The sequence below is a fragment of the Capra hircus genome, chromosome 24, assembly GCF_001704415.2.
Source record: "Capra hircus breed San Clemente chromosome 24, ASM170441v1, whole genome shotgun sequence".
Lineage (NCBI taxonomy): Eukaryota > Metazoa > Chordata > Mammalia > Artiodactyla > Bovidae > Capra > Capra hircus.
The window spans coordinates 61664463-61690782 of NC_030831.1; the positions used below are offsets into that span (position 1 = coordinate 61664463).

Genomic DNA, 26320 nt, shown 5'->3' on the forward strand with positions numbered 1-26320 from the left:
AGGGGAAAGAAGGCATGGTGTTTTCAGCGGGCACAGGGCTTAGGGGGTCCCACTTTAGAGATCAGAAAACCAAGGCCAGAGAGTGAGGAGTCACAAGACACAACGGGGACCCAGGTACCTTAGGCCTAAATCCCAAGCCTTATCAGATACAGATCACTGTCTTTTTAAGAGAGATGGAAAAGTGTGGACAGGAACTGCAAGAGAGGTGGGTGGGAGAGAAAGAGTATATGGAAAATTCAGGCTTGTTAGCATCCATGTCCCACAGTTTATGCATTGTTCCTGATTAGGACTAAGTGACCTAAATTCCTGTACACAGTGAAGGGAAAAGCAGGTAAACAGACTCATGCCCACTGTGTATGTTACTCCCCCCCCAGACCATAAAGGCTGGTTTCAGATTCCCACATAAAAATGCACGTGAAAACGGTAAAGCAGGCAAATCTGTTCCTCTTGCAGCCGGTTAGAGTGACTCGGGTGCTTTTCTTGGCAAATATTCAAATGTCACACACCAGCATCACATGCTCAGTACTATTTCAGTCAATACGATTTGTGTCAAAGTCACCTGAACTGGGTAATTGTTTGATCTTAGTATCACCAGCAGGCCCTCACACAACAGCCCTCACTACTAATAAACTCGCAAGAAAGACTTCAGTTTAGGAAACTAGCATTTTCTTAGAAAAGGGGAAAAAAAAAGCAGTTCTCAGTAAAAGATAAACCACAGAGCTACTGTGTTCAGTCAAGTTGTACGTATAAAACCACACACACACACTCTCTCTCTCTCTCAAAATAAAATTTAGGCTCTGTCTAATCCACAAAGGTAAGTAAATACAGAATTAAGGCATTAGAACCAGAATCCTGCTCATGACTCTCCTGGACATTGAGACTACACTGAAAAATGGCGGAACTGCCTTCTAGACCACCTCGTGTGTTCTCCACGCAATTCTAATACCCATAATTACCGAGGTGGTTCTCCTGGTGGGACAACAAGGGTTGGCAGGCGTTCGCACAGAACAGAGTGGTCAGAGTTCTCTCAGAGACAGAATCTATTTCTACCTCGGAGTACAGGGAGGCTTCAGGGCCTCAGGGACTCAAGGACCCAAAATGAGTTCAGACTAAAAAACTGAAAGGTGGGGGGTGCTGGGGGAAAGCTTTCTGTCAGGTGGAGAGCCATCAGCAGAAAAATCAGGGATGAAAACAGCTCAGGATGAAACAGGTCAGCGGCCGTGAGGCTGCACCCAGAGGGACGTGGGAGGCAGCTACATCGCCTGCAAATGCCGGTCTCTCAGGGGAAGGCAAGAACAGGGGCGAGCTGGGAGGCAGAGGGCCAGAGGGAGGGGAGGCGAGGAGCAAGGGCAGCGGCAGGGCGCAGAGCCCGGCCTCCAGGCGAGGGTGGGCCGCGCCAGGGCCCAGGCTTCGGAGGACGGGCAGTGAGGAGGGAAGGGGATGGAGCAGGCCCCGTCTCGGAGGCTGAGGCACAGCCACAGCCCAGCTCGGGACGGGCTGCGGGATCCAGCCCACCCTCCCGCCTGCAGGCTTCTAACACCACGGGACAGCTGTCTTCAAAGCACTGGAAATGTAAACGGTCGTGGGAACTCGCACGGATCCCATGTTGCCATTCATCCACGTGTGTATTTTGAACGCAGAGGTTCAGAAATTGTGTGTGGTACACTTCACCTTTCGAGTTCTGCCAAAACTTGTAAAGAAAAAAAACTAAAGCCAAGAGGGAAATTTCTAGCTGCCATGCTAACCAAATGTTGTCTGCTTAAAAAATAAATCCTAAGCATATGACTGAAGATGGAGAAGAGGCGCAAGGACTCTTTAGAGGCTGGAAAAAGCGGAGAAGTGCATTCTCCTCAGCCCTCCTTGCTTCATTTGAACCCAGTGAGATCTGCATTGTATATCTGACCTCTAGAACGTAAGGTAATAAAGTTATGTTGTTTAAAGCCAAAACAAAGATCCTAAGCATAAAATAACACCTTAAGCTGTAAGATTCATTTTTACAAATATTTCTTCACCAGAACCCAGTTCGAGAAAACCATAATCTCTTCTTAATGAATTCTCTTATAGATGTTGCCGTGATGGTCTTATATGGCTCCATGTTAGTCTTGAAGTTTGGAACTTCAAAGGGACCCCCATCTCCTTACCCTTCCCTGCACTTTAGCAGCACTGCTTCTCGGGGTTGACACTGTCACAGCCACATGCAAGGACACACCAAAAAGCTACCTCATACTCTGCTGGTGAAAATAGAAATTGCTATACCATTTAGAAAGCAATCTGGAAGTATCTATCCGAAATCGAGACCACCATCACTGATGAAGTCATCACATGTCCCTATGACTACAGCACTGTCGGGAACAGAATCATTCAGTAGGTGATACCGTGGTCGACCAAGGACTAGCATGCAGTGGTGGAAAAGAAAGACGGGAAGAATTTCAACAATGGATCACTATAAAGTGAGAGAAGAAACAGGATGCAGAGAGGAACATATGACTTCATCTGATTTTTATGAAGCAATGAGAGAAATCACATGTCTCTGCTATATCAGATGTTTACTATAATTAAATGTGCAAGAGGGGTGAAGTACAGGAGCATTACACACAAGGCTGATAACACTGGCGACATGGGGGAGAGGGAGTAGGGTGGAGGGAAGGGAGGGAGTGGGGGGAAGAAATAAGTGAAAATGAAAGAAGAGAGCAACCATAAAAACCACATGGATGCCACGAGCTCATTTATAGGAAATCGTGTGTGCTTAGGCACACATCTGTAAACAGAAAATGATAGTTTTATTTCAAGGTGTTGAGATGTTTTTAAATATAATTCTTTTACTGTGCTCCTTATATATATATTTTAAAACATACAGCCTCTTGGATTGTTTACAGAATCAGAAAGCATTGAGAGGTAAATATGAAAAGTCCCATGCACAGCAGTACAGGTTCCCAGAGAGGAAGCAACTAGAGAGAGAAGGGTTGCGATGTCAGGGCTGGGAAGGGTCTCTGTGCTAGGAGAGACAGAACAAGTTCTAAGCTGGGGATCAACACAGTCGTTTTGGAAGGAGATTATAAGGGACTTCTTTTCTTCCTGTTGCTCTTCTCTATTTTCCAGAGTTCTGCAAAAACCATGTCTTGCTTTTGCAGTCAGAACCAAACATACATATATATGTATATATATATAATTTTAAAAATTATGCCACGAACCTTTTTAAGTGGGTGGGGTAGTAATCAACATAATATACATTTTAGTATATTATGCAGTGGCCCCCGAAACAGAGACTGAAAGTCATTTATGGGACTTTCCTGGTGGATAAGAATCCGCCTGCCAGTGTGGGGGACAAGGGTTTGATCCCTGTCCGAGAAGACTCCACGCACCCGGGAGCAACTCAGCCTGTGCAGCACAGCCGCGGAGGCCCACGCCTGAGCCTGCGCTCCCGTGAGAAGCCCACACCACGGGCAGCCCCGGCTCGCCGCAACTAGAGAAGGCCCTCACTGGGCAATGAGGACCAGCGCAGCCAGAGACAAACGAAGCTGTTCTGAAAAGTCATTCACGAAGGAACAGTGTCAGCGAGAGTTGATGATGGCCCCCAATTAGGAAGTGGTGGAAATGCAAAGGAACACAGTGGGCCTTGAAGGTTTCCTAAATAAAAAAGGCGAATAAGCCAAACAGTGAGGGAAAACTGCTTCGTCCCAACTGTCGTTCCGTAGTCGCTGAGTCATGTCCGGCTCGTCAGCAGCCCCCAAGGACTGCAGGCTCCCAGGCTCCTGTCCGGGATTCTCGGGGCAAGGACGTTGCAGCGGGTTGCCGCTTCCTCCTCCAGGGCATTTTCCTGACTCAGGGACTGAGCTGGTATCTCCTGCGCTGGCAGGTGGGTTCTTTACTGCGGAGCCGCCAGGGAAGCTGCTGAGTTCTCAGCAGCCCTTTGTAAAGTTTAGATGGATGCGCACGGAAACACAGCCAGATGCCAGTCAGTTGATTTAATCCGAAATTAGAGAACCATAATTGTTGTCGAGACCAGTCCATTTAATAATGTCCCGTCCCTAAATGTAGCCACATCTTGGAAGCCACATCCAGGAAAAATGCAATACCCAGGGGAAAGACCAAAGTGAACCCTCAGATTAACTGTGCTGATAAGCGGGTGTGAAGCGCTTTCCCCCTCCCCTAAAAAGAAAGCCACTGACAAGCACTGGATCCAGCGAACACTGGGGTTTTGTAGAGCAAATAAAAATACTAAGATTCCCAGGGAACTCCTGGCTTGCATCCATTTTAGGCTGTAGCCAACAACGTTTCTGATCAATGTTAGGAGAAATAAATTTTAAGTTTCCTATCCAGTTGTGGTTCGCCTGTTTCTAAAAGCTGGCACATTCTAAGAACCCCCTTTCACTCGAAGTGTTTGAGAAGGTGACAGCACACGGCTTCCAAACACCTTCCAGCTTCAAAATCCTCTGCTGCGAGAGGAGACGTCATGCCAACTGCCGGACTTGACGCTTTCTCTCTCTCAGATGTTCCAAAGGAGTGAGTTTACTAAATAAGCCATGTTTATGCTTTCTGGCATTCCTGAAGCAGATGTAATATAACTGAAAGCAAACAATTTTAGTGATGCGAATTCATGCATTGCCATCTGAACACCATGTAATCACGAAACTAAAATGTTTACCCAATAATCAGAGACCGAGGCACAGGAACCAAAAGGCATTTTGTGAGACAAAGCACTGGCCAGTACATCCAATAAAAGGATTTATGGAGAGTTAGCCTGAAATGGCTCGTGAGGAAAAGTCACCGTGACTTGGTTTCTAATCACACAAAAAGACTGCCCCGCTATTATTCCAAATGGTCAGAAAAAAACCGGGCCGGAACCGGACTGGTTGTCACAGAAAACCGGGTTCTTCCAGCAGGCTTCCAGGGTAAGCTCTCCAGAAGGCAAGCAACATCCTAGCCTCAGAAGAGCCCCACCACTCACCCACGACATTCCTCCCCAAGCTAAACCACTCTGGTGGTAAAGCACACTTCTTCCACTCTTCACACGGGTGGTGTGTTCCCTTCCGCCTCCCTGCCTTCCAGGCAGCTGCCCCCCGGTCTCAGCATGGCTCTTAATCACCTACAGCCCTCTCTTCCTCCACGTCTGGCTGAAAGCCCACCTCTCCTCCGTCTGACACCAACCAGCGGGGGTCCTTCGCCCGATCTGAACCTCTCCAGGTCTGTGCGCTCAGTTAACATGAAGGATTGGGATTCTCTGGTGGTCCAGTGGCTAAGACTCCACGCTCCCAAAGCAGGGCCCCAGGGCCCATCCCTGGTCAGGAACTAGATCCCACATGCTGCGACGAAGAGTTCCCGTGCCAGGAGGAAAGATCCCGCAAGTAAGACCAGGCACAGCCGAGTGCAGACACACATAAATACTAAAAACACACAAAAATTCAAGTATTGGCAAGCTTCTTTATGGGACGAGCCCCAGGGCACAATTCCCACTGGATCTCCTAAAACCCTGAAAACCCCACAGAGCAGAGTGAGAAGGAATTCCCTTCCTTCCTCTCCGTCGTCCCCTCCTTCTTTCAATGCAGGGTTTGTCCAGCATCTACTCCATGCAAAGCCCCATGCAAGGTTTCTTCATGTACCATTCACATAACCCCCTCTCAGACCTCGGGAGAAATCACGGACTCGCTCCCAGCCCAGCTCCGCTCCTCTCCAACTTTCTCGTCTGCGGTTGTGTTTGGTTCTCTCCTGCTCAACCCAACATGCGACCAACTGCCCGCTGTCGCCTATCTGGCTCCTCCCCTTTAATTCTTCTGCCTTGGTATCTCTCCTAAACACCAAAGCCTCTTCATTACTGTTCTCCCTGCAACCGGGTTATCATCTCCATGCATGAGCTGCCTGATGACAGCAAGAATCCGACACTTTATGTGATTCCCGTCTATATAACACAACCCGAGTTCTCTCGTTTGACATTAAAGAACATCCTAATTATTACAGCTTATCTTCCAGGCGCACAGGACTTCTGATTTCAGATGCCAACCAACTGGACTCCTATAGGTTTTCCTTTGTGCCATTTCCACTGTGTGAGATGGCCTTCACCCAACATTGATCTAAAGTCCTACTTTTCAAACCTAGCTAACATGCCAGCCAACTCCCCCAGATCCAAACTGATGGTTCTTCCTCCTGAACGTTCTTAGATTTAGTTGTTACGACTCCAAGCCTGGAGGGAAGAGATTGTATGTTTGTCTTTGCGTTCCAACACCGTGGCCAACCATGGGAGGACTCCTTTGGCACCAGCAGGGGTGGAGGTACCAGCCCTGGGAGGTGAGTGTTCTGGCCATCACCGTCTTCCAAGTGTGCCTAGGAACTGCAGGCTGACAAACACACAGGACACATGGGTTGGCCAAAAGGTTCGCTGGCTTCCCGCATGGCTTTACCTACCGTACATGTTCCTACAGAGTACTCTGGCAGGAGCTGTAGAAGCCAGCTAGTGAACCACGGAGTGTATGAGGTGTCTTTTTAAAGACCTACCTCACCTACTGGGCTTCCCTGGTGGCTCAGCAGTAAAGAATTGGGCTGCAATGCAGGAGACATGGGTTCGATCCCAGGGTCGGGAAGATCCACTGGAGGAGGGCACAGCAACCCACTCCAGCACTCTTGCCTGGAGAACCCCATGGACAGAGGAGCCTGGTGGGCTACAGTTCACAGGGTTGCAAAGAGTTGGACACGACTGAAGCAACTTAGCATGCATGCACACACCTTACCTCCTATGCCAAACCACCAAATATACCATTATATTGGGCTTCCCTGGGGTCTCATGGTAAAGAATTCGCCTGCTAATACCGGAGACGTGGGTTCCACCCCTGGATCAGGAACATCTCCTGGAGAAGGAAATGGCAATCCATTCCAGTATTTTTGTCTTGGAAATCCCGTGGACAGAGGAGCCTGGCAGGCCCTAGTCCATGGGGGTCACCAAAAAATCAGACACGACTTAGCAGCTAAACAATGGCAACACGCCGCCACATGAAGACGCATCCAGCGGCGACGGTCGGCAGGCAGGCACAGACCTCCCTCCATCGCTGGATACACCCGAGGCAGGAGCACAGGTTTCTAAGGCGCTCAGCAAGACAAGGCTCAGAACTCTGAAAACTGGGGCTGTTCTTTTCTTACAGGATAGAGAGTGGGTTGATATGGAAAATAAAGGCATTTGTCTCTTAATGGTAATAATCCTCAAACTCATCACTTTAAGTTCAACTACAACAAGCCCTTAAGGCCAGGAAAGGAGCTGAGAAAACATGAGCGTCTGGGAAAACTAAACATTCTCTCACCTGCGAAGCTGTGCTGGTGGGTGAGAGCTCTTGTAAGGGATAATCATTGCTTTTTATTTGAACACTGGTATTCTGGTAGCAGCTGAGCAAAGTTTTCTGAAGCGCTCAAGGTGAGCTGTGCTACAAGGTGACCACGTGTCCCTGCTTATAAGGAAGACTCCCAGTCGCCATCTGCGATCCCTGCAGAATTATTAACAGAACTGCCCCTTTCTCTGTCACAACTGCCCCCATCTGCATGATAAATTAGATGACCAACTGTCTGTGAGTGCACAGTCAGAATACAGGGGCCCGTCCATACAAGGTAAGACGGTTTGCTCTAAAACACCAGGGGGGCGATGCCAAGAATAGGGCAGAATCCAGGCTTCCTGACACCAAACCCAGGCTCTATCTCAGGGAACATATTTCCTCTAAGTTGCTTCCTCATCAATTAATCACGAGAAACTCTTTGGGAAATGGCAAAGGTGCACAAGCGTGGCTTCTGCAAGCCAGCACTCACCATTCAGCTGAGGAGGCTAAGCCATGTTCGCTAATTAAGCCGGGCCAGACAGCTTCATCATCTGGTGCCAACTGTGTGGCTCCAACGACAATTTCAAGAGGGGTTAGACGGAGAAAAGACCCCGATGGGCTGTGGACTTCAGGGAAAGTTTCTGGGAGATGATGGAACCTGAACTGGATCTTAAAAGGGGAAATAAAGGAAGAAAGGAGAAAAGAAAAAGGATATTTTTCCTTTAAAAAAAATGGCAGAGGAATAAAGCACTAGGTGATGCTCTGAGCACTCTGACGCTATAGACAGAAGATGTGGAAACAAGACGAAACCATCGCCAGCTGTCCGTGCGCCCTTCCCCAGAGCTCCCGGCGCCTGGAGGCGCAGCAGCCGGCAGCGTGGGGCGTCTGGCAGGCAGACGAGCTCTGGCTGCTAGGTGACGGCGTTCCTCCCTGTCATGGGGTGAGAAAACAGTGGCCACTTGGACTTCTATCCTCAGCTTGTCCGCTGACTGGCCGTGTGTCTGTGGGCAAGTGACTTCATCAGTTTTGAGCCTCAATTCCCTTCAGTAAAGCGCTACGGCTGGATGAAGTGATCTCTAAGGACCTTTCAATTTCTGGTCCTTTACAGTCAATCCTAGGTTGTATTTAGTTTTAGTTTAGTTTAATTGATTAATTCTAGATTTAGCTCAATAGTGGATGTGCGTGTTCATTTCTGGCAAAATGGTAAACACTGGGCTGATCCTATGGATCCCTTTTTACTACAAAGATATGAAACGCTCAAGAAAAACCACAATGCTGCACCTGGAAGGGAAGAAGCAAGGGAGGAAAGCATGGGCTCCGGAAATGAAGAAAAACTGAAGCCTGATCTTTAGAAAGAAGTCGACGCCTCGGTGTCCCAGCGAGTTTCAGACCCACACCAATGCCCTTGGGGATCTGGGGACAATGATTAGATTCTAACACCCATGAAGAGATGTGGGCTTCGTCCTGACTGAGGTGGAGGGAGGGAGGTGGAACTGGGCCCTTTTCATAAATCTTACAGTCACCCCATCCATGAAAAAGGGACAAAGACCATGCCCGCTGCCTCAAGATGAAGGGCAGACAACTGCCTTAGATCCAGAGACCAGGCTGCCTCTGAGAAATCAAAACCCCAAACATGAATCACATTCAGTTGTAATACCAGAATTTACATTATCTGTGTATCTGGGTATAGGACAAGAAACGAACATGAACACAATTCCAGGACCATCAGAACACCTTTGATCACTGAAAGAAACAAATATGTGACCATTACATTGGGACAATTTCACAACTCAGGACTCACAAGATTCCCACTGAAAAAAAATCTCGGTGAAGATGAACTTGCCAACACACACACACCCTGAGAATTCACTACCATAAGGACCAGTCATAAAGATAACTTTTTAACTAAAGTCTAAGAACTGGAAAAATACTACAATCTGAAATGGGCTATGAAATAAGATTTCTTAAAAGTATTAAAATGATAAAAGACTAAAAAACATAATGGAATAATAGGAGTGAATTAAAAAAGAGAAAGAAAATAGCAGACTTGAAAAAGAACAAAACGGAACTCCTAAAAATAACTCAATGGAAAAGTTAGACAGTGGGGTGACACAAATATAGAATTAGTGAACTGGAAAAAGAGAATTAAGGAAATCAACCAAAATGTAACACAGGATTTCCAAGGAAAAATGGAGAACTGAACACACCATATCTAACACCTCAGTAACTAACACACCATATCGGAAACCTCAATACAACTAGGGAAAGTGGCCATTTCAAAGACATAAGCCCCGAAGGACAGGAGTACCAGGGCAGGGTAACAGCAATAAGATTTCCAGCAATAAGATGGGAAGCAGGTGGGCAAGTGGTGACAGAGCTAGCAGAACCAAGAAGGCAGAATCTTAAACTGGGAATAAGGGAAGTTAGGCGCGAAGTCCCAGGCTCAGAAGGTCCGGGAACAGACAGCACCAGCTGCCTTTGGAACTGGGAAGGGAGGACAGGGGAGGCCTGGCTGAGCGAGGAGGTGGGAGGAACGTAGCTGAAGAACCAGTTCGGCTTCCCTGGAGGCTTAGATGGTAAGGAATCCGCCTGCAGGGCGGGAGACGTGGGTTCAGTCCCTGGGTCGGGAAGATCCCCTGGAGAAGGAAATGGCTGCCCAGTGCAGTCACTCCTCCCTGGAGAACCCCGAGGACAGAAGAGCCAAGAGTCGGGCGTGACCAAGCAAGTAGCGTCCTCCCTCTTCTACTCCAGGCCTCAGGCCCCTTTCCCAGCTCCTCCCTGCTGGGCAGCGGCCTTTCTCCCAGCTGGTGAAACTGGAGGTGTGGGCTCCAGAGACATGGTTCCTGGACTGGGGAATATCATGCGTCACACAGGACAGAAAACACGCACGCCGAATGCTGGCCCTTGTCTCACTCGGCTCAGCACTCAGCCCCGGAACAGGCCGAGCTTCACCTCCCAGAGCGGAGTTTGGAAGGGTGCTCCCTGGAGAGTCTGATCGTCTCTGTAGGTTCTTCGGTAGGAGACTTTAGGGGCTGACATGCGGAATTCCCCAACAAATGGCATTAACATATTATTCTACGGTAATGCTCAAAGTCGATAAGCCCCACACATCCTCAGAGCTTCCAAAGAAATGATTAGCTCTTCACTCTTCAAGATGACCAAGCACTCAAGGATTACGAGGCATGCAAGGAAGCCTCTACAGGATAGACAAAGTGCAAAGAAGCACACAAACGAAAGGCAACATGGAGGCCGTGAAGGGAGAAGACAGTTTCCAAAGAGAGTAATAGTTTTTTCAGAAGACTGAGAGAATGTCACACATGAAAACAGAACAGAATGCTTAAAAAACACTCAACTATTTATAGATGAAAAGAGGAAATTCACAACAGTAACAGCAATGAAAACCCAACAGACAGGTTGGAAATTGAAGAGATCATCCTCCAAAAGAGCAAAAGATAGAGAGAGAGAAAACAGGAGGAAATCAGAGGGCTGGTCTAGAAAGTACAACACCCACATGATAGGAGTTTTGGAAAGAAAGACTTGCCACCGAAAGCGAATTCGACAGCTTGAAAGAACACGCTGATTGCTCAGTACAATAGATGAAAACAGACTCCCACACAGGAAAGTTATTGTGAAATTCAGAACACTGGGGAAAGGAAAAGATTCTACACAGTCCCAGGGGAAAGGAAAAAAAGGTCAGGTACAAAGCATTAAGAACCAGGATGGTTTCCCCCTTCCAGCAGCAACACTGGGAAGGAGCATGCATCAGAGGATGCCTTCACACTTCTGGAGGTGATTCAGTTTTGACCTAGAATTCTTTGTACAAGACAGACACGCCTTCCGGTGAGAAGATAAAGACCTCTCAGGGGACTTCCCTGGAGGCTAAGACCTGCGCTCCCAACGCAGGGCGCCTGGATTCCACCCCTGGTCAGGGAACTGGATCCCGAAGGCCGCACCTGAGAGGCCACACGCCAGAGGAAGATCAAAGACCCTGCATGCCACAGTTAAGACCCGGGGCTGCTGCTGCTGCTGAGTCGCGTCAGTCGTGTCCGACTCTGCGACCCCATGGACCGCAGCCCACCAGGCTCCCCCCTCCCTGGGACTCTCCAGGCAAGAACACTGGAGTGGGTTGCCATTTCCTTCTCCAATGCATGAAAGTGAAAAGGGAAAGTGAAGTCGTTCAGTCGTGCCCGACTCTTAGTGACCCTGTGGACTGCAGCCCACCAGGCTCCTCCATCCATGGGATTTTCCAGGCAAGAGTACTGGAATGGGGTGCCATTGCCTTCTCCAGGGGCAGCCTAATAAATACACAATAAAAATATTTTAAAAAACATATAAAGTCCTTTCAGACATTCAAAGTGTGAATCTCTCTCTTGGATCCATTTTGGAAAGGCGACTTATAGATTGGGAGCCACAAAAATGTGTGAGCGGAAAAAGAGGAAATTTATGTGATTTGACTCAGGCATAAAGCAGAGGGGTGATGTGGCGAGGGGAGCTGAGCAGACCAGCGCATGGGGAAAAACACGCAGTGAGGGCGGCCGCCAGCACCGCGCTAGGCTATCATCCTGACCCCGCGGGGGACGCGCTCACTCAAACGGAGTGGGTCAAGAAAGGGGATCCCACTCAAACGTCAAGGAAAGTTCTAGAATACCAAGGGAGAGAGATTCCCAGCATGCAGCTGTGCAACAGGCTGAAGAAACACCCAGACGGAAGGGAGACGCAAGTCTCCAGGAGGCATGCTACCAAGAAAGAGCACTCACGGATTTCCGGTGTGATCGGCCTGGTGGAAGAGTGTGCTGTGAGCCTGGGAGACACAGGAAGACCAGCTTCCTCTGCGAGGATGGAGAACACCAAGGAAATGGAAACAAACAAAAAGCCAAGACACATTAACATGCGATACCGTGGATATCTGGAATCTTAAAAAGGGGTAAAAATGAACTTAGTTACGAAACAGAAGTGCAGTCAAGATGTAGAAAACACAGTAGCCGGGGATACGGGCGGGAGGGGCAGCGGGGAGGCCGCCTGACGCACGCGCACTGCGCCACGTGCCACGGACGGACGTGAACTTGGGCGAAGCTCGGGAGAAGGCGGGGAGGCCGGCGTGCTGCGACCCACGGGCCCCAAAGAGCCAGACACGCCCGGGCGGCCGGACAGCAACGCACTTCCTGGAGAGCACACAGAACCCGTCTCGATGCTCTGTACGGGCTATATGGGCAAACGGTGCAAAGCAGAATGGGCATCCGTGTAGCTGACTCACTCTGCTGTGCACCCGGAACAAAGCACCGCAATTCAACTACGAAAGTGAAGTCGCCCAGTCGTGCCCGACTCTTCGTGAGCCCATGGACTGTAGCCTACAAGGCCCCTCTGTCCATGGGATTTTCCAGGCAAGAGAACTGGAGTGGGTTGCCATTTCTTTCTCCAGGGGATCTTCCCGACCCAGGGATCGAACCCGGGTCTCCTGCCTTGCAGGCAGACGCTTTACCGTCTGAGCCACCAGGGAAGCCAACTCAACTATACTCCAATACAGTTTTTCTGAAAAGACGGATATTAACTTCATAAAACTTAAAACCTTGAACTGCTAATGCTCTCTCCATAGGCCAGATAGCGAAAGCACTACCGACACTTAACCCCGTACTGCTATAGAGTCATACCGAGGGAACAGGGCTGGCAAAGCAATAGGTGCGGTTAGGTAGGAGAGCGAAGCCTGTATTTACTAAATACAATGGGAAGTTGAGACATCATGAGTAACACTGATGACAGATCACAGCATACACATTATTTAGAAATGCCAGAGGTGTGAAAGTGAGTGGCTCAGTCGTGTCTGACTCTGTGACCCCATGGACTGTAGCCCACCGGGCTCCTCTGTCCATGGAATTTTCCAGGCAAGAACACCAGAGTGTATAGCCATACCCTTCTTCAGGGGATCTTCCTGACCCAGGGATCAAACCCAGGTGTCTTGCATTGCAGGCAGATTCTTTACCATCTGAGCTACAGGGAAGTCCCTGAAATGCCAGGAGAAAACGCTAATATATAGAAAGTGGACTTCCTTGAGAATCGGGGTGGGGGGAAGTAGGGTGGGGTAGAATTAATTTGTTCCCATAGAAATTAAGGAACCAGCACATAAGTAAATATGTATGAGGATGTTTTTATCTACAGTGTTTGTGTAGACATAAAACTGAAAATCACCTCAATGCTCATGAGCAGTAGAGCAGCTGAATAAACTCCTGCAGCCATACCATGGGATTTGCTTAGCTATTTTTTTAATTGGTTAAATTTGTATCTACTTATTTGGAATAGATCCTTAATGTACTATTAACAGAGAAAGTCAAGTTGTAAAGTAATATACAAGGCATGATCGGACTTTTTGCAAACAACAGAACATTGCTATTTAATTTATTGGGCTATGTATGTGTTTATACATGAGTTTGGAGACACATGTGGAAGGATGCATACCAGCTGTTGACCTTATTTACCTTAGGAGAACAGGGATGGAAACAGTAGGGGCAGACTGAAAACAAACAGGCCACAGAAAAACAGAGATACGGGCAATAGAGAAACAATATGGAGAACAAGATCTAGGATCTCGGGGTTTCTAGGGCATAAACCCTTCTCCTTGCATGGCCCTGCAATAAACCTTTCTCTGCTCAAAAAACAAAAAAGAAGACAGTCTAACAACAAACAACAGAGGATTTTTTTAAAAGATAATAAGGAGATCTGGGAGGAACAATACTCAGGGATTTTAACAGAATTTTTTTTAATCAGTGAATATCAGGAATCCTTAGATTCAAGAGACATACTGAATCCCAAACAGGACTATAGTGAAACTGCCAACCGTCACAGACAGGAACAAAAAGGAAAACAAAGATCTTTAAGACAATTTGAGGGGAAAAAATACTTCTAAACAAAAGACAGACTGACGCTGACTGCACCCCATCAGTAACAGGTGTCCAAAAACAACAAAATAATATTTTTCAAGTGCCGAGGGAAAATATTTATGTAAAATTCTATACCTAGAAAATTATTATTCAAGATTAAGGGTGAATTAAAAGTATTTCCAGATAGAGAATGACAGAGATATTTTCATATTCCCAAATCCTTGATGAAATAACTACTCAGAGATGGATTTCAATAAGAAGGAATTTGAACCGAGTTGGGGACACAGAAGCCAAGAAGCAACATCAGTAACATTTTACGAGGGCCTGCTCTGTACTGCAGCCCAGGCACCATTCTAAGTGATTCACAATTAAATTGGGATTCAAATTAAGGCAGTCTGGTTCTGGATTTCATAGTCTTACCCACAATGTAAATAAAATGGCATCCATTTTGATAAATTTTAAAAAGTAGACTTGTAAAAAAAAATTATATGCAGACAGAACAGAAGCAAGATGATACAGGATAAAAATAGCTGACAGTGTCCTATTAGAATATAAGAGAGAAGCTGGGGTAGAGGTCAGCACTCTGAGAAATCTACAGTATATTGTTTCAAATAACACTTGAATCTGAGACTTTGGAACAAACATGATTTTTAAGGTTTGAGGGTAACAGCTGAGATACAGAACAAAACGAGACGAATCAAGAGGAAAAGAGGAATCGTCGTCCTAACAGCGTGACTATTTCGTGCTTGGGAGGCAAGCCGAGGAGGAGGGTGGGGGAGAGTCTGGAGTCCCCGGTAAGGGGCAGCGAGGTCTCTGCTGGACCCACTGCTGAACGAGAAGGTCGTTTCTCTTCGTTCTCCCCTAGGGTTCTCCAGCTCCGTGAAGATCTTCAGGGTGTCGTCATGTCACAGCACAAGCTGTGTGGGTCTCCGTGTCACCGTCAGGGTCCCTGTGGAAGCCTTCCAGCTTGGCGTGAAGGGTGTTCAACAGCTCAGGCACCTTCTCTAAAACTTCGCATCTTCAGTCTTAGGCATCTGCGCCTGCGGTCAGGCGGCGGCTCTGATGACCGCTCAGTGACACCGTGGGTCCCGGCGCTGCCGGAGAACCTCAGTCCTCTCCGCGCCATTCGCTCGGCCACTGGGGGGACAACTGCCTTCATCTCCCCTTTGTGTTTTCCTCTCTGCTTCCCTTCTCCTGCTGTTTCCTCCATTCCTCCTCTTGCTTCTGGGCTGAAGAGGCATCCAGACAGCTCAGGTTAACTGCTTGAGAGCTGGTTCCTTCAAAAATGCATCCAACTCAGAAATCTCGGGGACATCGCTCCCACACAGGTTCTGCCTTTGTTCTGGTCTTCATGAAACACATCTGCCTGGGCTTGGACCCTGAGCACAGCTGCGGCTGGGGGCCTGGTGGTGGTGGTTCAGTTGCTAAGTTCCTAAGACAGGCTCCTCCGCCCATGGGATTTCCCAGGCAAGGATACTGGAGTGCGCTGTCATTCGGTTCTCCAGGGAAACTGCCCGACTCAGGGGTCGAACCCGCATCTCCTGCACTGGCAGCGGATTCCTTACCGCTGAGCCCCCAGGGAAGCCCTGGCCGGGGGCCTGTTGCCGCACAAGTAGCAAGGAGTGGGTGCACGGAAGAGGAAGAGGAAGCAACAGGAGAACGCCAGCGACCCAGCAGAAGCCAGACAAGAACAGGAAACGAGTAAAGCAGCAGCTCGCTGGACGGAGAGCACGCGGACGCTCCGTGAATTCCAGACACGACATCGTCATAAACGGAAATGGCTTACACGCTGGACGGAGAACACGCGGACTCTCCATGAATTCCAGACACGACATCGTCATAAACGTAAATGGCTTACACGCTGGACGGAAAACATGCGGACTCTCCATGAATTCCAGACAGGACATCGTCATAAATGTAGACGGCTTACACGCTGGACGGAGAACACGTGGACGCTCCATGAATTCCAGACACAACATCGTCATAAACGTAAACGGCTTACACGCTGGACGGAGAACACGCGGACTCTCCATGAATTCCAAACACGACATCGTCATAAATGTAAACGGCTTAGACTAGTTCATTAAAAGGCAGAAACCCTCAGACTGAATTTTATAAAACGAGCTGTTTATAAGAGAGAAGCTTAAAACATGTCACAGGAAAGATAAACATAAAAAATTATTCAACTAATAAGTGTTTTTACAAATAATAAATGCTTAATATATATTTTAATTGCATGACTCAATTGATATGATAAAATAGACATTATAGCCAAAAGCATTTGGGGGGATAAAGAAGACCACTCCTTAATAATAAAAAACTACATTTACCAGAATCCTTACTGGAGTGGGTTGCCATTTCCTTCTCCAGAATACCTACTCACACAGGGTCAAATATGTACAGCAAAACTGATTTAATTATTTGAAGGTAACAAATTCAAAATTATACTGAGAGATTTTAGCACATATCTCTATGAAATCAACAGACCAAGCTTTAAAAAAAATGACAAATTTAAGTAATCTATATTATAAACATCATTTAATGGATATGACAAGAAACCTCTACAAAATAAATAAAGAACACACATGAAATGTTTACAAAAGTTAACCAGGTTCTAGGCCACAAAGCAAGTCTCAACAAACTTCAAAGAACTGCTAACATTCAGACCACACTCATCAACCAAAATACAATAAAAGTTGAAATCAATAACAAAACCACAGCCCAAACCCCAGTACATCTTAAAATTTCAAAAACATGCTGCTAAACTATTAAATAAAATTGAAATGAAAGTAACAAACTATTTGGAACTGAACAATAGTTAAAACCCTAGATATCAGTAGAAGGAATGTTTAGCATTAAATGCAGTGATCTGAAAACAAAAAATTTAGATTAAGAAAATAAAAAGGTTAAGCAATAATGTAAACTCAAAGACAACAGGGGGAAACTCTTTTTCCACAAATGGATAAAGTAGTAGGAAAGCAACAACAAAGATGATAACAAATCAATAAAATAAAAAGAAAGAAACACACAGGAACCAATGTGAATTCTTTGAAAAGTGAAACAGGTAGATGTTCAGCAAGAACGAGAGAGAGAAATGAAGAAGGCGTAAACAAACACTATTAGGCATGCAAAGGATCATAACTGTAAATACAGTCAAGTTCTTTTCAAAGTATGAAAATTCAATTTTCTACTTTCAAGCAATAAAACTAAAAGCAGATGAAATGGAAAATCTCCTAGGAAAATGTTACCAAAACTGACACAAAAAAAATAGAACAAAAGCTCCTGAATGTATTTTTATAAGTTCAGTCTAAAGCTATATATTTTAGGAGAAGATAGTACAAAACAAGAAAGCAATAGGTCAATCTAAGCTAAAAATATCAATGCAAAAACCTAAATATTAGTAAGCATACCAGTGTAGTGTGTATATAGATGTATATTTATTTTTAAATATGTTTTTGATATGATATATATTGTGATCACATATATCATATTTATCACTGGTAAATATACAGTGTACATGTGTGTGTGCATGTGTGTTTGTGATGATGAGTAAAGTTTATCCCGGAGGCTCAACATTAGAAAATCCTACTGTAACTCACCACACTGACACATTAAGAAGGAAAAACGAATTATCACAATAGATGCAGGAAAACATTTTATAAAATTTAGTACCCATTCACAATTTAAAAATACAATAAAATACCTAGCCAATCAAGAATAGAAAGAAGTTTGTACTAAGCAGTTTCTACCAAGAACCTACAATAAATTTTAGGAACATATTTCCTTTGAAGTCAGGAACTAGATAAATATACATTTTCTATCACCACTCTACTCATCGTTATGTGAGGTATCTGGCAAATACAATAAAACAAGGAAAAGGAGTAAGAGAAATAAGGATTTGAAATAGACAAACAAAAAAAGAATCATTTGCACATAAGAATGTCTACATAGAGAACCCAGGAGAGACTACAAACAGTTACGAGTCACAGGAGAGCTTTGCAAGAATACTGGAGACAAGATTAATATACTGTACAAACAGCCACGGCATCCTCATCAGCAACAACCAATTAGAAAGCGTAACTTTTAAAAGATCCCATTAGCAATAGCAATAATCTATGACAAATCGAAAGAAAAGGGGGGCAAGAGTTAAATGAAAACAAGTTATGAAACTTCACTGAGGTGCTCTGTGGCAACTAGAAGGGTGGGATGGGGTGGGAGGTGGGGGGAGGTTAAAGAAGGGGAATCTGCCTCTGGCTGATTCATGCTGATGTATGGCAGGAGCCAATTCAATATTACAAAACAATTATCTGCCAATTAAAAATAAATATAACTTCACGGAAGGTCCTAAGACCCAAGTAAAGAGAGCTATATCTCATGCTCAGAGATGAAAAGAGTCAACAATGACATCAGTTCCTCCTAAGTTAATACATAAATTGAACATAATTCATAGTAAAATCTCAGACAGGTTCTTCATGAACATTTTTACCTAGTTTTAAAATTCATGTAGAAGAATTAGGGTCAAAAGCAGCCAAGACAACATTGAAAACCTGTAAGATGGACCCTTGTCCTACCAGATATCAAGACATTTATTAAAGCCTTATAATTAAGACCCAACTGGTGCAGCTCGCTAGACCAGCGTAACAGAGAGAGCCCCTCTGTGAACAGGAACGGGGGGTGGGACAGCAGTGGCATTCTAAAAACTGTGGGAAATGACTGAACTATTTACTAAATGGTCCTGAGAGAGTCTGTAATTCACAGGGAAAAAATAGATCTCTCACTCATGCTATATCAAAACATGAACTCCAAGAGAATTAGTTAACTCTAACATATTTAAGAAAAATACGACGCTTTTTATAATCCCAGACTAGGAATGACACAAACCATAAAACAATGAAGGGAGAAAATGTTGACCAATTTGACTTTAAAACTTAAGTGACAGAAGACATCAAAGACAAAGGTTAAAGGCAAGATATAGAAAGGGGAGCTTTTTTGTTAATATATAGGATGCATAACGAATGCTTGATAATCTGTAAGGAAAAAAAAAGCAACCCACTACAAAAAAATGAGCGAAATCTATGAACTGGCAACACACAGAAAAAGAAACCCAAATGGCCAAAACCGTGAGAAAGAGAAGCATAAATCAACAGACACCAGGAAGCACGATTCAACACCACAACAAGATGTCCTTGAACCTATTTCATTAGCAAAACGTAAAAGGCTGATGGTGCCCAGCCTTGGAGAAGATAGTGTCAGCAAGAACTGTCATACATGGTTCTGGAAGTGTAAACCGGGAACAAGTCGGCAACATCTAGGGGTCAGTGTCTGTCCCGAACGACCCCCAAATCCATGTCTGCATCTACACCGATGCAGGGGACTCGGTTGGATCCCTGGGTCGGGAACATTCCCTGGAGAGGGAAATGGCAACCCACTCGTCCTCTTGCCTAGACGTTACCACGGACTCCGAGGGGCCCCTAAGGCAAGTGATCACTGGACAGGGGATGAGAGGCGGGGCGGGCGTGGTGGGCACAGGGCTTCGGAGTCTGTGGGCTCAAATCCCTCACCGTGAGATGGCAGCGCTCACCCCACTCATCCAGTGATTGACCCACACAGGGAACTGGAACCTGGAGCCAACGAGGGTGGGCGGATGAAGGGGAAGACAACCTCTTCCCCCTGGAACAAACCGCAGCCCGAGCAGGGCGATGACATAACCTGATTAAAAAAGGGAAGGAGCCATGCTGCCCCGGTCATCTGACGACTTCTCAATGAGTCTGGAACTCCCTCGCGGGGCTGCTGCCGTCCCCGGTGCATCTGCCGAGGAAGCGGAAGGGGCCGGGGGAAGTGAGAACGGTGACCTCAGGCCTCTCGGAGGACGTCCTTCGGCCCCGGGCCTCCAGCGGGCCGGCCGCCCCGGTCCAGCGGTGACCCCCGCGCTGACCTTCAGCTCCTGCTCCTCCAGGAAACTGCGGGGCTGGGCCACCATCTTGAGGCCAGGGAAATTCTAGAGTCCTTTCCGGTTTTCAAGAGTTTTTCCTTAAAAACAGGACCTCTTAAAATCCAAGAGCCTTAACGCTGGCACGTGGGTGTGAGGCTCATTCCTGGACACGCGGCCGCGACGTCCCCTCCTGGTGACACACGCAACGCCCGGGAGGCGGCAACGGCACTGCCGTCTGCAGTCTCGGTAAGGCTGCTCCACGCTGCCCACGGTGCAGCCGCACCCTCGGGCCCTGGGACCGGTGTGGATACGGCGATCCGATCGTAGCTTCCAGAAGCAGCAACTCGCAGGCCCCGCCCGCCCTCAGAGTGACGCGCGCCCGGCGCCCCGCTGCCCCGAAAGCGGCACAGGTGCACACGGCAGCCTGCAAAGAAGCAAGCATGCCCCGACGGTGCGAGCTGCCCCAGGCAGGGTGGGTAGCGCAGGCAGCTTCCAGAGTCCTCTCTGGAGGCCTGACCCGTCCGAGACGGCGTCTTTGCAGTCCTGAGCGGCGGTGCCGGTGTCCGTGTCCCCCTTGCTCGCTCTCTCTCCCCGGTAGGATTTTCCCCCCGCCCCTCCCCCGGGGAGCACGCTTGCTGCACTCCTCCAGGCTTGTTTTCATGCGATTCCTTGCCTCCTCACACCTTTCCTTGTTGTTTTATGGAAAGCTGCTGGTCAGAGTTGCCCAATACCCATGCATAGCTGGGTGGTGGCATCAGATACCCAGGAAAACAGAGCGACTATTCCAGTCCCAGCCTAGAGCCCAGAGTTGGATGGAAACACGAAAATTAGCTGTTGCTAACAATCCATTGTAATGAAAATATGATCCCAGTAATTGATTTTAAATAGAATTTTTTAAAGACTCCTTGGCTGCGTTTCATCAAGAATACAGAGTTTCAAAAGCGTTCATTCCAGGGTTGGATTTTTTCCCCCTTTCTTCTGGCTTAAACCCCAAATGGCCCAGATCCGAGTCTGAATAAACAGTGTGGGTGGTGAGTGTTCCGTGGGGCCCAGTAGAGGATGCAGGCACTCTCGTATTCGGTTCAGCATTAAATCATGTGAGACCAGCCTGATGACTCTGGAGAACTTTTACTCAGTAACTGGAGGGCCACATAACGCGTCCTGTTTCTCCGCTTTTCGGGGAGAAAAAAAAAAATTAATTCTCCTAACTGCCAAAGTTTAATTATGTATAAAGTTCATTGACCTCACAGGCGGCTGTCAGATGATCTTGCAAAGGCCCAGAGAAAGGCATCCCAGGAATGCGGTGATGTGGGCAGAAACCGTGGATTCAAGCCACCGAATGCTTGCAATGGGCTGGAATCGGCAGCCGCTCAGAAAGCCTCCAGTGCAGACAGAACTTCAGGGTAATCAGTCATTTCATCTCACCTGAGCGTTGGTAGGCCTTCAAAGGGATTGCTACAGATCAGAAAAGCTCAGACAGAACCCCCGAGGGACCGTGAGGAGGCGGGTCGGTGACGACCGGCTGGCGCGGTTCCGCGTGCCGCCAGCTCTCGTGTGCATGCCCGGCGTTCTCTCCCCGTTTTGGAGGCAATGCCCCTGACCCCCGATACCGACAGGGAGAGCGAATGAGGAAGCAGGCCCATTCATAAAGGCACGGTGGGCCTTAAAGGAGGCAGGAGAGTCCGTGTTGTTTCCGACGGTTTTGATAGAAGACAGCACGGCGTGTCTCTGCAGTGACTTTATCTGTCTGCCGATAAAATGCCCTCAAGTGTGTTCTTACACAAGGGCTGGGTTCTCCTCTGAGGGCTTGGGGGGCGGGGGGGGGGGTGGTGACGAGCAAGCTGAGCTTCCAGAACATGTGTTGGTCTTCCGGTCTTTCCCCGGGGACACCCCAGGGTCGATTGGCACCCCGGTTACTGAGAAAACGGGTCCTGGGCTCCTTGGTAACGGGAAGGTGGAGCCCAGGAGGCGGGTGAGCGGGGTGTTAACTTCAGGGGTCCTCTGATTCAGAGGGAGCAAATGTGAAATATTTTGGCTTGGTGCTTCCAGAGATTAAAATAACCTGATGAGGTCCAGTATCACTTTCTTTCAGGACCTTTCTCACTGCACATACTCACTTTATCAGTCAAAATATCGTGATTTCAGGGGTGGAATGTCCCAGGGCTGTGTTCTAACCTAAATCAGCTGCACTTACCCTAGTGGCTTTATTGTTATGAATATAGAGAATGGGTGATCACAATTTAACCAACATTTTCATCCTCTGATGGCAGCGGAATGGAAAGATTCTCACTTGTTTCATTTTTAGATAAAACTGAAATTCTGGGGTTCTTTAACCAAAATCAGCCACCTAGATTTTGAATACACAGCGTCAGGGGGCTTTCAACCCACACTAATTCAATAGGTATTTGGGAAACAGAAATAGTGGGTGCTCTTGGTGACGCAGACATGACAAAGGGAACCTTGCCCTCAAATAAGCCACAGGTGAAGAGGCAGACACTAATCCCAGCTGGAGGCCTCCCTGGTGGAGAGGAATACACCTGCCGATCCCTGCTCCCAGAAAAGTCCACGCGCCAAGAGGCAGCTGAGCCGTGTGCCTGGAGGCCGTGCTCCCCAACAAGGGCAGCCACGCGTGGCAAGTAGAGAGCAGCCCTCACTCACCGAAACGAGAGAAAGCCTGCGTCCAGCAACGGACACCCAGCACAACCAAACGCAAATAAATAAAAATAAAATCCCAACTGGAGGATTCGGGAAGGCTTCCCACATGGAACCTTCCCAGGTGAGGTGGCATCCGCCTGGAACCTTCAGCCAAAGCTCCCTTCACACCTGTTGGCTCTGGCATTCTAAGTCATGAGTCATGCTTGGTCACGGCCGGGGGTCTATAACTGTTCCTTGTTTTTAACCCATCTCGTATTTGAGGGGTCTTAGAGACCCAGGCCATTTAATAAAACTTTCTTCAGGGAATAGGGATAAAGGAAAATGCCCTCTGTCTTCCCACTCTGAAGAAGGAAGCCTTCCTTCCAGTCTTTAACATTTTTCTAGAAATACGATTATCCCCATAGTTCCAGAAGAAATACACATCCAGGTAAAGAAATCTGGACATGAAGTACTATCCTAAATCATTTCCACCCTTTGGATACAATGATTTATAAAATTCCATGAAGGAAATGACCCTTCCTTTTCATGAAGTTCCTGTGGGGAAATCAGAGGGAGCCACGGCCATAGAAAGCGGTCCTTCCTCTCCCAGTCCCTTCCTCCCCCAGGGGCTCGCCGTCTCTCTGCCACGCGGAAGCGATGTTCTTTCTTGTCTGATGTGTGTGTGTTGCAGGAGGTGGCAATTTGAGTCCATGACTTGCCTCTGATACGTGGAAAGTTCCTGGGCATTGAGGACTGTTTTCTTTTCTTTTAAAAAATAAAAATTCTCAAAACTGAGTTTATTTATTCCAAAAATATACAAGATTAACTGAAGTGACTGATTTTAAAATATCAACCATTCTAATTTGCCATTTACTAGAATAAAAGAAAAATTATACAGTTATTTCAAGAGATGCAAAAAAATTATAAAATCTGACACCCTTTGTTATAAAATCGCTTAGCTAACCAAGAGTAGGAGAGCATTGACTCTGATGAAGAGCACTGCTCACTCCATTTCCTATGAGGCTGGGAAAGAGACGCGAAATGCCTGTTCTCCCTCACTGCCGTTCAACAGGTTTTAAAAAATTCATTTCAACTACAGTGTATTTACAGCCTCGTGTTAATTTCTGATATACAGCAATGTATCAGGCTCACAGGGATGTGCGTTCTTTCCCATATCCTTTCCATTATGGCTTATCCCCGATAGCGCACGCCGCTCTCTGTGCCGCACGGCAGGGCCGGGGGGTGTCTGGCCTGTTTACTCCAGTCTGTGTCTGCCCGTCCCCTCCCGCACCCTCCCCCTGCTTTCTTCATCTCCACATTTCTCACGGTGCCTTTAACAGAGTTGGTGTTTACTGAGCAAGTGAATGAGGGAGTAAATAAATATCATAGAGATGTCTTTGATGAGTTGGGACACTGAGTAGCGGTGTAGAAAGCAAATATTTGAAGGCGTTCGGTCTCTTTTATAGCCACTCAACTGTGCTTTTATAATGGGAAAGCATCCACAGACAGTCTAGAAGCAAATGAGCATGGCTGTGTCCCAATAAAACTTTATTCAACAAACAAGTGGCCAGGTGTGCCCCACAGGCCACAGAAGATTCCCCATCTACGGCGCTTATCTTTGGCAGAGTAAAGAAAGTAGAGGGTATTAGTCACTCAGTTGTGTCTGACTCGGTGATTCCATGGACTGTAGCCCGCCAAGCTCCTCTGTCCACGGGATTCTCCAGGCAAGAAGACTGGAGTGGGCTGCCATTTCCTCCTCCAGGGGATCTTCCCAACCCAGGGGTCAAACCCGGGTCTCCTGCGTTGCAGGCAGATTCTTTACCTTTTACGATGAACCACTAGAGAAGCCCTGTCTTTGTCTTGCCTCTTAGGGCACTGTTCACACTTCCATAGCGCACCTGTATTTCTCAATAATCGTAGTGGATGCAAACATTCAAGAGTTTGGGAACTCCACATTAATGAATTCATTAAAAAAACCAGGAAGCAGGAACTTAAAGTCACTTATTTTGTATATCGTATGCCTTTAAAAGGAACAATTCTTATTCCCCAAATGAGAGTAGTAGTTTCGCCATTTACAGCATCATTATTGAGTAAACTTGATATGAGATCTCCGAGTTTTTGGGTGAAGGGTGTGATGCTGGAGCATGGTGAACTTGACACTTTCCTGGAAGAGGGAATAAATGCACCTCCCCCCCCCCACAACCCACCTTTCCTGTCCTCCACCAGATGGTCTGGTCTCTGATTTTACAGCTAAAATTCTTCCCGAGGTTATTAATGCAGAGGATACTCCCTTCTCTTGATGACCCTCTGGAAAACATCCAGCTACAAAGAGCACAACAGAATCTGAGAAGCTCAGAGAACATACAGAAAAGTAAGAGGCAGCCGCGAGAAGGTGATGAAAGCAAGACGCCTCAGCCTGCCGTCCTGGCCTGACTCAAGGGTGCCCTCCCTGCTCATCCTTACTCTCTGCCTATCACCCACCTTCTGTGTGTATTCAGTTAAAAAAAAAAAAAAGATTTGGATTTAAATTATGGTGGAAACTCAGAGGGTGCCAAGTGCTTAGGTCAACTGCTTGGCTTGGAAAAAGTCAACCTGCGCTTCTCGAGGTATGCGGAGACGCAGCAAACCACGTCCGCGTGAGCACCCCACTGACGACCTGAGAGACGGGCTGTTCTAAGGTGAGGATCTTCAAACTGGACCCATCATTGCCAGGGTGTCACGTACAGGTCTAGAGATTTCTTGGAAGAAAGAAAAAAATGAAATTTGGGCCTTTCCTTACACCAAGCGTCTCAACATCCAGACCAAACAATTAGAAGGATTCTGTGCCTTAAGAAGGGGCTTCCCTGGTGGCTCAGACAGTAAGGCGTCTGCTCACAATGTGGGAGACCTGGGTTCGACCCCTGGGTTGGGAAGATCCCCTGGAGGAGGAAACGGCAACCCACTGCAGTATTCTTGCCCAGAGAAGTCCACAGAAGGAGGAGCCTGGTAGGCTACAGTCCACCGGGTCACAAAGACTCGGACATGAGTGAGTGACTTCACTGTGCCTTAAGAAAATGAGAAACCGTGAGTTGCGAATGGAAGGTACCACGGGGAGGCTGAAAATACTGAATTCTGATCCCCTGTATTCAACCTGTGTGACTCGAAGCAAATTATCACTGGTTATTGTAGGCTGTCCTAACTTTAACACAGGCCTAGGATATCCACATGATAGAGGAGAAATCCGGGAAACAGAGACCATACTGTATCTGGCCCAGTTCATTGCAGCAAATCTTGAGAGTCTACTATGTGCTTGCGTTAGAGAGTGGAAAATAAATAGGCCACAGGTGCTGAGCTCAAGGAGCAGGCAATCACCACTTACAGCTATTCCGCAACACTGTAGAGCCCCCATCCCCGCTATCAGTCATTCCCACCGCAACACCCCACGCCCACCGGCTGCCAAACAGGAAGCCCACTGCCACCGTCATTCGGAACAGAGCTCGAGTGAGCAGCATCCCATATGTGAAGGGGTATCGTTTATACAAACATAACTCCTATTTGATAAAACTCCCAATTGCTTAAAACCTATGTGGCCAAGGCACATAGGAATCTCA

General features: G+C 47.2%; 1 protein-coding gene across 3 annotated transcripts in view; it reads right to left on the minus strand.

Moving 5' to 3' along the window:
- Positions 1-26320, minus strand: part of BCL2 (BCL2, apoptosis regulator) — a 193297-nt gene that overhangs the window by 86853 nt on the left and 80124 nt on the right. The window contains exon 2 of one of the 3 annotated variants that reach the window (XM_018039337.1): positions 12050-12121. Within the exon in view, the coding sequence (XP_017894826.1) occupies positions 12050-12121 (72 nt within the window). 3 annotated transcript variants of the gene reach the window in all.